Source organism: Papio anubis, chromosome 9 (assembly GCF_008728515.1).
Source record: "Papio anubis isolate 15944 chromosome 9, Panubis1.0, whole genome shotgun sequence".
Classification (NCBI taxonomy): domain Eukaryota; kingdom Metazoa; phylum Chordata; class Mammalia; order Primates; family Cercopithecidae; genus Papio; species Papio anubis.
The window spans coordinates 34,996,077-35,010,241 of record NC_044984.1 but is presented as its reverse complement, the minus strand read 5'-3'; the positions used below and the strand labels follow the sequence as shown (position 1 = coordinate 35,010,241).

At 34.1% G+C, this 14,165-nt stretch overlaps 1 protein-coding gene across 23 annotated transcripts in view; it reads right to left on the bottom strand.

The window, feature by feature from the left end:
- LRRK2 (leucine rich repeat kinase 2) overlaps positions 1 to 14,165 on the bottom strand; it is a 145,856-nt gene that overhangs the window by 46,648 nt on the left and 85,043 nt on the right. For all 23 annotated transcript variants that reach the window (XR_004175965.1, XR_004175966.1, XM_031650155.1 and 20 more), the window contains 7 exon segments: positions 12,450 to 12,651; positions 11,322 to 11,410; positions 6,584 to 6,771; positions 5,563 to 5,717; positions 4,592 to 4,738; positions 4,249 to 4,440; positions 3,455 to 3,601 (listed from right to left, as the gene is read on the bottom strand). Coding sequence is in view for 21 of the 23 variants with exons in the window: in XM_031650155.1 (XP_031506015.1) it covers positions 3,455 to 3,601; positions 4,249 to 4,440; positions 4,592 to 4,738; positions 5,563 to 5,717; positions 6,584 to 6,771; positions 11,322 to 11,410; positions 12,450 to 12,651 (1,120 nt within the window). In the remaining 2 variants the exon portion in view is untranslated.

Below are 14,165 nucleotides of genomic sequence, written 5' to 3'. Positions count from 1 at the left end.
CTATAACAACTTGTAATTTCCAAGTGGTGAAATTACACATCTATGGAAAGCTTCTACCTATTTGTTTATTTTTTATACATCCATAATGAGCATATATAATTATATTTTATGCTCAGAGACAGAGTATATTAAAATAATTAACTCGTTTGAGCATGTCTTTCTACTAGATTGTAAATATGTTAAAAGTATTATTTGCATCTTATCAGTCTTGGTATTCTCTCATTCTATCCCTCCAGTACTTAATAAATATTTGACTTTTAAAAACCATTAGTTAGGATTGTTGGTATTGAGAGAGTTTCAGGGGAAACTGTTATATATTGGAATCAGAAATAGAATCGGGTAAACAGAAGAGGGAAAAGAGAAAGAAAGCAAGTAGAGGGGAAAGGGAGAGAATGGGTCGGAGAGATGGAAACATATAATAGATGCATCTTGCTCTGCTTCCCCTCGATCTGGACAGCTATCAACAATAAAGAGAAATTGTAATGGAGCATAGAGAAGTAACATACTCTAGGGAGATACATCAAAATTTCAAGATGGAGTAGGGATTTCTAATTTTTAAAGCCCTTCTCTATTTGAGAATCACTGCTGCATTAATATAGAGTATGGATTGTCATGTCTTTCAGGTGACTGAGAACAAAAATAAAGTTAAGGACTACTATTGTGTATTTGTGATATCCAGGTTGGAAGGAAAATTGAAGGCAAGGAAATTTTCCTAACCCCTCAAATTACACCACAGAAGTAGAAGTACCTGTCTTGGCTCTCCAGAAAAATAAATAGCTCCACAAAGAGGAAATGTACCTTGTAGCTTCTTAGATGCATGAACAAAATCCCATACATTTATATTTTAAAATATATTCACAAAACAAGTCTATTCATATCTATTAAGGTGGGTCGTATTAGTCACTGCATAATAGTAACTGCTATCTGGGAAAAAGAGAGTTTTCAAAAAGCCTGAATGCACTGCTGCCCTACAATAAAAATGGGAAGAGGGAAAACGGAGAAAGGCAAGACCTTCTCCAGATTACCCTAATATAAAGATGCTGGAGTCTCTACCTGTAAAATGTTTTTAGAAGGATACACCTAATTTGTTAAATCATGGATACTCAACCCCGCCCCTTATCTTTGGCAACATCCGGAGACATTTTGATTGTCACACCTGAGGGAAGAAGGGGAGATACTACTGACATCTAGTGGGTAGAGGCCAGAGATGCTGCCAAACATCCTACGATGCACCTCGATAACAGTCATCCCAGCCAAAATGGCAATAGCTCAAAGACTGAGAAACTCCTATCTAGACTGCTTTCTGTAAATGAACATGGCATTTATGGATTTATGGGACATAGGTCTAGAGAAGGGAGAGTAATCACAAACATTTTCTTATCTGTGTAACTAAACAGACTTTGTTTATTTGTTTCTGTTTTGTTTTTGTTTTTTGAGACGGAGTCTCACTCTGTCGCCTAGGCTGGAGTGCAGTGGCACAATCTCGGCTCACTGCAACCTTCACCTCCCAGGTTCAAGCAATTCTCTGCCTCAGCCTCCCAAGTAGCTGAGAGTACAGGCACCCGCCACCACACCCGCCTAATTTTTTTTGTATTTTTAGTAGAGACGAGGTTTCACCATCTTGATCAGGTTGGTCTTGAACTCCTGACTTCGTGATCCACCTGCCTTGGTCTCCCAAAGTGCTGGGATTACAGGAGTAAGCTACTACGCCCGGCCAACTAAACAGACTTTGTAAATGACGTTTCCACATACACTACTCAAAACGTGTCCATTCATCTGAAACACATTTTAATGCAGGACAAAGAAATATTTTAGGAATCTGTGTCTGACAGTTTGGGATTTCTTCAGAGGAAGGATGCACTATGTCTGGTACTTTCCTGTATACCTTGAAGTTTGGGGTTGATTAAAATGTAGGATTCAGCATTGACGATTCAGCATTTTGTGTTAATCCTCTATTACTAATATATTAACTTCCTCAGTTCCAAAGCATTTAAATTCATCCTAAACTTCCCAATGAATGCCAATATGAAAAGTATAAAGGTGTTTATTTAGCTTTAAATATCATGTCCCAAATTTTGGACAATTTTTTGCTAAGAATATTATGCCTAATATTAGATTTTAGGCATTATCTCTGGGGTAATTTGATTAAAATTAAACTAAACAACAACAAAAACTAAACAAAGTAAGGTCAAAATTGTCTTTAAATGCTTTACATTAAATCAGTCTAATGCATTTCGTAGTTGCCTCAATGACTCTCTGGAATGTTTAAAACTTGAGTACATCAGCCTAATGTTAATAATAACATACTGTATACTTGTAAATTGCTATTAGAGTAGATTTTAAAACTTCTCACCACAAAAATATGTATTTGAGATAATGTATATGTTAAATAGCTAAACTTCTCCATTCCACAACATATACATATATCAAAACATCATGTTGTACACCATAAATATATACAATTTTTACTTGTCAATTAAAAAAATAAATTTGTATAAAATATATTTAAAAAAAACAAACAAACAATAACCGAGGAGTCAGATAGATCATGGCATCACAGGCCTTGTAAAGACATTAGCTTTTATTCTGAGAGACATGAGAAGCCACACATGTAATCTACTGAATGACATACAGTGACATATCTTATGTTGACTGCTTCTTTCCCAAAGTAGTTATAATGCATACATTTTTCATCTTCTGAAGTGTATGAGCATTTTTTAAAAACATCTTTTAGGCCTAAAAATCCATGTACAATGATGGGACAGGTCCAGGAAGTCAAGATACAAACGAGAATATTGGAACATGGTTACCATGACTTCACCTTTTCTCAATGAACACCTAAACATGCTACATGAATTCAATGATTTCCATCATCCTCTATTGAAAATAACTGATTGAATTCATGGAACCAACAAATGTAAATTGTTCAGCATACCAAAAAAAAAAAAAAAAAAGAATTTGAGTATATCACCATGTGACACTTCTGACTTCTTAATTTCAAGGCTTTTTATGAATATTTCTATGAGAATTCAGCATTGTCACACTCAGTCATAAAACCCCTGCTATGACTACACTGAGGTGTGCTTCCTTTACCTATTCTGTCATTTTAAATATAAAATATGGCTGCTTCACTTAACTCACCTGAAAACCTTCTTATTTGCCTCCCACATCCCTGGCAATTAAGGCAAATACAAAGATACATTTCATAAATATTTGTGCTTCCATGATAATCTCATCCTCATCTTGATCCTAGTCTACATGATTATATGCAAAGCAAATTCCAGATGTGTAACATGATATTCCTTTAAAATATATCATTCCAAATAAAAAACATTATAACAAATATATGAAGACAGTAAAAATCTATGACAATATAATTATGAGATCTATTTTCTAAATTATAAGGAGAAAAATACATCCTAATTTTTATTCTCAAATTAACAAAAAGAATTACCTAGGAGAAACTCTGGAGCTTGTTCAAATTCCAGCTCATCATTATTCAACATAATATTTCTAGGCAGGTCAGCCAAAATCAAGTCAGGGGCAATCTGAGATATTGGAATGGTGAGCCTTGGTTGATCTGGATTTACTAAGAGATCTCCTGAAAAGTAATAAAACATTTTTTAAATAAAAACAACATTTAAGGAGATACATAAATCTGTGGTTTTGATATGAAAAAATAATGGAATATTTTCTATAATTTCTAACCCCTCCCTTTCTAACCAATCCTAGATTTCTCTAGAAAATTTGAGAACATTTTAAAGATTCACTTAATATCTATCTACTTGGAATTTCAAAAATTTATTCCCACGTTCACTTGTAGAATTCTGAACTGCTGCAGACTACCAGACATCTGACTAGAAAGTTATCTATTCTCTGCTTTTGCCACATTCATGAAGCTGAAGCTGTTATTATATGGCAGACCTGTTAGTAAATTACATCCATGTATTGTCCATTTGAATCTTTATAACAATTCTATGAGATAGATGTGGTTGGTATTCCTATTTCACAGATGAGGATATGTTGTTCAATGAGCCAGCATTCAAACCCTCAAAAACATTTTCTGAATCTAGAATACAAGATTTTATTGATAATAAATATAATCCAGTTTTCTGAACAGTCCCTATAATTGAATATACTATTTTTCAACTCATCCGTTATGAATAAGAATATTTACGTTTAATAAAAGTCATTTTGTAAGTATTGAAGGATCACTTAAACGCATTTGTAAGTTGTTTCAAAACATACCTTCCTCTGCTTTCTTCATCAAGTCATCAAGTAAGATTTTTTGATGCTCTTCACCATCATTAAAACTATATAATGCCCATTTCTTCAACAGAGTTTCTCCTTCACCACAAATATCAATCTCCAGCAACCCAGGAAACCATTCCTCCATGAGAGAATCAATGTGGTCCACAACTTGGCCCAAAAGAATACAGCCTACATGATTGAAAACAGAGCTCAACGTCTTGTCTAAACCTCATACTGTCACAAAGCTTTAAAGTAAAGGTTTTTTGTTTATATACATAAATGTTTTTAAGTTTAGATTTCTTTAGTGTTACAATTGAAGCATTTAAATTGATTTCCTTACCTTTTCTACCAGAAGGAACTGTAATTTTTAAGAAACTCTCTGGGTGATTGTCTAAGACTTCAGATCCTACCAGACAATAAGCTTCAGGAGACCAATTTAAGTAGATGCCTTGTCGCCAATACATTCTGTTTGGGCGAAGTGCTCGTTCTAAAAGAAATTTAAATGGATCCAAATGGAGCTGTTTATTAACTGCTTCCTAAATTAAAGGGAAAAAATCTACTGCACACACCACAAGTGATTGTAATACAGATCTACTCATTTTGAAAGAAAGTATTGGGTTGTTAATGATATGAGTCCTCATCCATATCTATTAAATATTTTATCCATAACTTTACAATAAAACCAGTTAAATCCCCTGTAGATTAAGATCCATTTCAGGTTGATGCTGTTAAGCAGTTTAATAGGCTCAACCGATGACGAAAGAGAATCATAAATCAATCCTCATAATTTTCAAAAAGAAATTGATTGTGCTAAACCCAAAACTTTCTGAACTTTTTAATGCAATGTAACTACCTATATGTTGATTAATTCCAATCAAGATAAGGTTTATTTTGGAAACCTGTAACACCTGTGTAAAGCTAATTTTAATCCCCAAAATGGTATTTTCCCTTTGCAGTACCAAAATGTCTCTATTTATTTTAGAAGAAAGAGTTAGCATTATAAACACCGGATTTGCTCTTTTCTTTGTAAATGGCTTAGTGGCTGTGCAACAGAAAAGAGATAATCACACTCCCTACAATGTAATCACGGCCAAGAGTTGAGTGAGCACCTAAGGAGTTTTCTTCCTGACAAATTGGATGAGGTTATATGTGCTTGTGTATCTTTACATTGCCTACTCCAAGGTTTTATGAGCTTATTTTCTAATTCTTCAGCTGCCTTCCAAACAAGTAAACTCTGAGAAAATGGCATATTACTTTTCATATGCCATCTCCCTAATTTCTCTAAATATTAAGTCTTCATTAAACACTCACCTCTCCCTGAAAGCATGTAAGGTGAAATCTCAAGTAATCGATTGATTAACCTCGACCAAAATCCCATTGGAAAATAAGGCATTTCATATAGTCGGATGATAATTTCAGAGTTCTCACAATGGGGAAGCTCTATCACAGGCCTGTGGTCAGACAAACTAAAGGCAAAAGGACACTATGGTTATACAGCCTCACAGAATACCCAAAAATGTTGAGCAAATGATTTTACTGCTTAAAATCAATGAAGGTAACCACTCCAAGCAACTGTAGTCTTTTTGTAACATTGTTTCACATGTTTTTCCTACACCAAAAATTCAGAGGTCATTAATCAATTCAAATGCATGCTCAGATGTAGATGCATGAAATATTTTTGGTAATCCCTGTGCACTAATACATAAATTATTATAATTAGTTATGAATAGACAAATGCAATCTTACATAAATCCTGAAAAATACATGTCCTAGAAAAAAAGTGTATATTTATTTTTACAATTGGCTGCATCCATCAATCAATGTAATTTGCACATTTCAACATCATATTACTTTATAACATTTCCCACTTGCTTATAAAGCAGTAGGACAGCCAAAGTATAGGCTAAAACTTAGGCATCCACTATGATGCCATAAATGCTTTTAAAATTCTGTTGAAAACTCACTATCTTCTCAGAACTTGCTTAATAAACTCTCTCAGTGTTGTTTAAGAACACACACGTACATAAACAGGGACGCACACACCCACACATACACACACACACTTATCTCTAATATTTACCTTTCTTAAATAATTTAAACAGTGATAAGTCAACTAGTAACTGTATATATAAAATAAGTTTTACTATATCTTTAAAGCGTCAGATGCAATGTTCCATTCCAAAATAAATATGTCAGCAGGAAGTTTACACTGGAAGCAAAATATATTTATTTATTTATTTAATACATCTATTATAGACTAGAGTTACTTTGACAATTAAAAGAATAGATAGTGAATTTCCATGTAGCAATTATTTTTTAAGGTTTTTTTTACCTGCTTGGAACCAGCAAATATTCTTCTCCTATTGGCAAAGCAATCTGGAATTTTTCTAGGAGCTTAAAATACTGTGACATGTAGTTCTTTGGAAATCTCCTTTTCTTCGAAAGAAATTTTTCCACATCTCTACGTGAAATAATTCCCTTAGGGTGTTTTGGACAACCTTCCACTTTCACTGTCAAAATCTGAAAGATTGAGTCATAAATAATCACTAGAATTTATTTTCTGAAAGGTTGCAAATTTAAAGCATTTTAGGTCTCTTTGCTCAGTGAAAGTAGTCAGAAAGATTTTAATGTTTTCAAGTGCAACAAAGTACCTAATTTCTCTAGCAACTATGTGGCCTAGAAGCCCAGAGGGACATTCACTCTCAAAAAAAAAAAAAAAAATTGTTAAATTAAGGGAGTTAATTCAGATTGGAAATCATTGAACTTCTCTGGAACCAATGAACATCAATATTTCCCTAGCTTCAGTGAAAAGATCAATCCAATACCTTACTTCTGTTTTGCAGTCTCATCAATAATATATTCCCAGGAAAATGATCTTCCAGACAATTATCAATACAGGTTTGAAATAGAAATATTCTTCACATTTATATACTAGGAGAGGGTTTCCATGAATAGGAAGACAGACGGTGTAGTAGAGTTTCATGATTCTCAAAGTAACTACTGCATTTTGATGGATTCTACTTGCAGTGTCTGGGTCAGTAGGTCTGGGATGAGGTTTGATAATCGGCTTTTTTAGCGAGCAACCCTGATGATTCTAACACAGAGATCATACTTTGAGCTTTGATCATTGTCATGGCAGTTAAAAATCAGAACCCAGATTCAAATCCAGGCTCTGCTACTAGCTGTGTGACCCTGGGAAAGGTATTTGATTTCTTTAATGCACAGCTTTCTTCTCTGTAAAATGAGACAGTAAAAGTGATCGTCTTAGATTGCCCTGAGAATGAAATAACACATGCAAAGCCCACAAAGTACATATGACAAATTTTAGCATATTTATCTATATATTCCAATTTATTTTGCTTTTCAAATTCACTTTAAAAAGAGGTTTGTATTTAATTTTCTTTGGTAGATCTACAATGTTCAAGGAATACTTAACCAGAAGCAAACATTATTTATGCTATCATGTAGTTGGGTGAAATACCAGGTTATAAAGTCCTTAGGCCCAAGGACTTGTCTTACCCATCTCTGTATTTCTATTTTGTTTGCACAGTATTTATTAAATCAATGAATGCATGATTGATTGTACATATTGGTATTTAATGACAGCGTGCAATGGGCCTATAAATAATAAAAACTGTTGTTTAAGACTTCTCCCATGTTGTGTACTTTATAGCAATTCCAGATTGCTGTTACAATTCAGGTGGTAAAGAGAATTGTTTGCTCTTTCAGTGTTTTTTAAGTGCTAAGACCTTTTTTTGACAACTCATCTCCAACTACACTTCATATTTTCTTCGTAGCACCCACTCAACATATTATATGTTTATTTATTACTTCTTTTCTCTCATTTGAATATTAGCCCTATGAACGTAACTCATAGGCCCTGGAGTCAAACAACTTGGTTTGAAATTCTAACTCTACCTCTTCCTGAATGTGTACCATTGGGTAAATTATTCAACCTCTCTGTCAATCAGTTTCTTCATCTGTATCACAGGGGTTAATAAAATACCATTTGGAAGTGTTGCTGTGAGAATTACATGAGATAATCTTTGAAAAGCACATATTAACCTCATGTGTGTTAGCCATTATTATCTAGTTATTCTAATTTATTTTACTAAGATACATTTATTTTGTAAAGAGTTTGTGCTTGATTTTCCTAGTGGATCTATAGCATGCTACCACTACTTGCAGCAGAAGTTTCCAAAGATGGACACATCATTTCTATCGCTATACACAGGTGCTATTCATATGGAGTCTATTTCCCTTCCCCTTTATTCTGAGGTAGGTTTGTGGTTACTCTGGTTACTAGAATGTAGCAGAATTAATACTTTTGCCAGTCCTTGGCCTAGCCTTTAAGAGGACAGAAAAATTCTGCTTCATTTCTCTTGGTAACCAGCCACCATGAAAGATGTCCAATTACTCTGTAATCACCACACCACGAGGAAGCCCAACCTAGCCATACGATAGGCCACATGGAGAAGCACCAATACTCCAAAAACGTGCACGTACCTTTCTTGCACTTTCCAGCTCAGTTTAATGAATGAAGCCAAGTGAATGACCCTTGCCAATACCATGTGGAGCAGAACCACGCAGCTGAGCCCAGTCAAGCCACAGAAGAATGAGAAATGATAAATTGTTCACATTTTAAGCCTCCAAGTTTTGAGGGGGTTTGTTACGTAAGAATAAAATCTGCAACATTATCTTGACTTTATCACCTTTAAAAGAGCTCCTAACATTCCTTCAACCTAATAACCTGAATAGCTAACTGATGCCTTATTCAAGGAAAGAGAATTTTCCAAATTCCTTTGTATTTCTCCCATGTATTTTTATCAAGGTTAAATTGCCATATAAGCTTTTTAATGTTCCACCTGATTAATTCAATAGGTCCCTTTCATATCTCTTTTATCATACAGTTAAATGAGTCTTGTAAGCTTCTACCTGCCTTAATGGTACCTTTTTAAAATTAGTTTAGTGACCTTACAGCTCGGGGCACATAGAGTGGGTGGGCTCATTAGAGCTTCTGCACCATGAAATTATTCGTGCCCTTGCCTTGATTCATGAAGGTGAATACTCTTATTTATTTTTGCTAATAGCTGTCAGACAAGTTGCTCTTGGTTTCACTTGATTATTTAGAGCTTTCATTTCCTTTAAACCTTAGTGAGAAAATGACATTATATTTCAATTTATTGGCATAAATAAAAATGATGGTACTTCTTTTTTAGGTTAATAAGAAATTTAAATTATCATTTTATTGACATTTTAAATCTGTCTTTCAAAGTAACTTTGAGTGGCTCAAATTAACTTAATTTTTACTTAAGTTATCATATTTATAACTATGTTAATGAGAAGAACTTTCATGGATTTTCAACTTAATTACTCCACAAAATCTTTAGGAATTTTATTGCAGTCATATTGAAAATCTGCATTTTTTTAAAAGGGGGATTCTGATGAAAACCTCTTCCTTATTCTACTGTACAAGATATGCCCACCCTAATGTTCACATGTGTGCGATTTCAAGTGTTCCATAGTGACATGGAAACACATCACTTTAGGGAGCAACTATAGCGTTTCCTTGACTATATGGAGTTGAGTTACCTCCTGATAGCTACCATGCGCCAACTAGGACAACAAAATTGCTGGGTATATTTAAAACTTCCTTTGCTGTACAGGATGCAGCTACCTACACATCTTTTTTATTTGTGCCCATAAATGACACACTTTCCAAAACTACGTGAGTACCTCTTTATAGTTCTGAATTTTTTAAAATTTCCTAATTAACATTCTTTAAATTGCCAAATAGATCCAATATAAAATTAGCTAACATTTACCCCTCACTTACACTGAACTAGGGAGGCAATATAGAGGACAACTGTTATTTTCCTTATTTAAAAAATAAGTAAACAAAGGCTTAATGCATTAAGAAATTTCACAGAACTAATAATCAATTACCTCAAGTAAGTGCAGTGGGTCACATTACTGTCTCCATTATCGTTTAATAATTGAGTAAAATCACACGATCCATGACAATATGTGCAGAAGGTTGAAAGTCTAATTTAAAAATACCTCCCAAAATAGCAATAACTAGCATACTGCAAATAGTCACTGACTGCAATGTTTCAATATGCTCTCGAGTTCCATGGTACTGGATTTAGCCTCGACTGAGTTCTCTCTTCACAATACCTTCCTTTTTTTCCTTAGATGGAATTTAGGAACAATTATTCAAGACTGTCTGAGTGAATTTAATTACCTTTATGGTTTAATTGGAAGAGATATCTCTAATATAAAAATATATAATAATTTTAGGGACTCGGGCAGCCACATGCAAAACTATAAATTTTACTCATCAACAAATCAGAAGCTTAATGTTTCTCAACTAGGGTCATTTTCACATTCTCCAAGCAATATTTAGCAATGTCTGGATACATTTTTGCTTGTCACAGCTAAAGGATATTACTTACATCTAGAATATAAAGGCCAAAAATGCTGCCAACATGCTACAATGTGCAACAAAGAATTATCTGGCCCAAAATGTCATCATGCTGGGGTTGAAAAGCCCTGAGGTAGTATGCTTTGCTCAAATGGTCTTTTATGTCAAAGCTACAGAGATGGTTTATTGTAACTAATTAAACTCACTGGTAATGGATTATCATTCGGAGAAAAAAACATTTTCCATGTGAAATATAAGAAAAAAACAGCTATAACCAACGCCATCCAAAGTTTTCAAAACTTCTATGTGTTTACCCCAAGGATTTCCACAAAGCCTTCGTTCAATTGACTAATTCAGTAACCAAATCGATGACATCATCAGGATCTAGTAAAGCAGCATGGGACAGAGTGATACAAACATCTGTATGTGGCTTGAAAACCAAGTCATGGAAGTGAACTCAAGACATCTTTCCTTCTTCCATGAAGTTCTTCAAGTAGTCTTCTATGTGAAATGTTCCACAGTCTTCTAAATTCACAAAAGTTTCTGCCTTAACTAAACCCAAACTCTAAAATGCTCAATGCTCTGGGCGCCATCTGTTCTATGCTTTGACCATAACCCCCGTGCCACAAAAATAAAAGACACCAACCTGTGCCATGATTTTACAAAGCCACTTGGGTTCCACAAAATATAAGTCACTTAACTGCAGTGCTGGGTCTTGAAAATGAAGAAGGACTCCTGTAGTAAAAATTCATCAAACAGTGAAACATGGAATGTAGAACAAATATCAAGGGGCTTTAGAAAGAATCTAGTCCAACTTCCTCATTTTACAGGTAAAGAAATTTCAGCATACCTAGTGGCAGAGCTGGGACTAGAAGCTGTGCATCCTATGGTCTAAAGTCCCAATATTATAATGGAGTATTTTTAAACTACATAAAACAATCATATATAAACATATTTGAGACACTGACATGCATTACAAAGCATATTTCATGCATACATAGAAATTCATAATTTTCTGTTTTGCTTGCTGAATAAACACGACAAAGACATGTTTTATTTGCAAATACAGATAAGAAACACAGCATATTTCAGCATACCTTAAGAACAATGGGGAAAAGGAACAGATCATAAACCACAGGAAGCTATTTTTCACACAACAGAATCTAGGGATCAAAAGCAGCTTCCCAGTCACTTACTCTAGTACTATCAAACAACTCACACATTTCTGGCAAAGTAATATGATCAAGTACACAATTAGCACTGAAGTTGGTTTGAGAATTTTCATCTTTGAGACCAATATTTGATGAAAGAGAGCTAGATCTTCCACTCAGCAGCTGCATCATCTCAGGGAGCCATTGATTCTCAAAGCGTCCCAGTTAGACCATTCCAACAATAATTCCCCTTTGCAATATAAAAATAAGTTTCACATGCACTAAACTCATTTGACATTATCGAAGGATATGGTTGTGCTTGGGGTTCCACAGCTCCTGAATAGTACAAGTAAGGTCTAGAACCCAAATATTTTAACTCCCACTCAGGGAATCTTTCCACTACTTTACTCCTAGGTGATTTCTAAATTTGTTTTCTTACAACATGATACATGATTTGTCATCCACACACATGATGATCCTCCAAAAAGAAAAAAATCAGTGGCCTATTAAAGAACTGTATGGATATTCTCTCAGCTTTGAATGTAAATTCTATACAAGATTCAGAAACACTTTTATAAGTTATTACAGCTGAGCTTTGAAAATAAGGAAAGAAACACACAAACCTGATTCATTTAGAAAGTGAACTGCGTGAGGAAGCTCATTTTCATCTAACTGCAACTGATTTTCTCTCACTAGTTGTAATAATCGTTTCTGGTCAATTACAGGAAATTCAATTGGCACATTTTTACGCTCCGATAAAATGATTTTCTCAAGTTCTACATAGCAGTCTGGAATCAGCTGTCCAACAACAGGCTGATCTCGGATCTATGAAATTACAAATGACAAGCCATAAAAATCTATTTTATTCGTGTATGTGTCAAATGGTTGGCAAATTCAGTGCTAACAGTTTTTACAGAAACAGATATGTTATTCAGAAGTACATTTTTAAATAAAATCAAAATATAATAAAAAGCTATTTAGATTGTAAGGAATAAGTACAATGAAATTAAAATAGGAAAACTGTTGATCCAGAGGCAAATTAGGAAATATCAAATAAAATAGTATGGAAATGTTTATCTTGCTATACAGAAATTCCATGGCAAAAAACAAGATAAATCACTAACCATAAGAAAGATTTTTTATATCTTAAGACATTAAACTTAACGTGAAACAGACAAGCTAGCATAAGATATCAGTACAAATTACAAGAGCTTTTGGATATTATATTTTAAATATTCAAGGTAAAACATTAAATTTTGTGCTTGTTATCTGTAAAATGTTACATTGATGGGATGTATATATCAACAGTGAAACCTGGAGACATAAAATCCCACTCAAGCTGTGTTTTTCATGGAACCTTGAATTTGGGAAAATGAGAAATCATCTAAACACCAGTGATTCTGCTAGGAGAGGATGATCATTGTTCTGTTGCTTTTGGAATCTAATCACTGTCTACAAAATGAGAAATACATAAAAGAAGTTTTTTAAAGAATAGGCTTAAGAGGATAGTTTCTATAATAAAAGTATCTTCCAAACATTTTTTAAAATATAATTTTAAATAGAAAAGCAACTCTTAATAACATCCGCAATGCCTTTAAGAACCACCAGATGGCAAACTCTCCCTATTTCTGGACCTATGGAAATTACATATTCTTTTCACCTGATAAGAAACAGCATTTCTGCTTAAATTCTTACACTTACTACAAACAGAAATTCAGCACACAGAGACAAAAAATTAACTTGGTCTTTTTCATTTGTGACTAAAACCTTAAGGAGACAACCATAACCATTACTTCTGTATTTACCTGTAAATGGTTACTCAAGAGACTGTTTTCGTGTATTTTTTGACCCAGAGAATTGGAGATAATTTCACTAATCTCCAGTTTTCATGTTCCCTCTCAGAGTTGTTCATAAATTAAGATGAAATGGAACTTCAGATTGAGGTTTATGTTTTAATCCAAGGAGGGAAACCTCCATATAAAAGTAAACAAGAGTTCTCAAAGAAAGCAAATCAAGTAGAAACGGGATGAGTTTTAGGGGACTAGGTCTCAAAGCCTAAAGGGATGCCTGCTCTGCTAATGGGCTGAACAAGATTAAAAGGAGTATTGTCGGCATTCAACTCTGTATTGTCCTGCTTCTCCTTTCAGCATGATAATCAGTTCACTGACAGGCTGAGTCAAAAAAATAAAACTTAAAGTGTCTGCACAGACACATGTTAATAAGGTTGAGACAGAAAAAGATTAGAGAAGAGCTAAGATCAAAGGGAAAGATGAAAAATAAATGAGAGGACAAAAAAAGATCTCTAATAGATTAAAAGCTGCTCTGTGAATTCAGGTTGA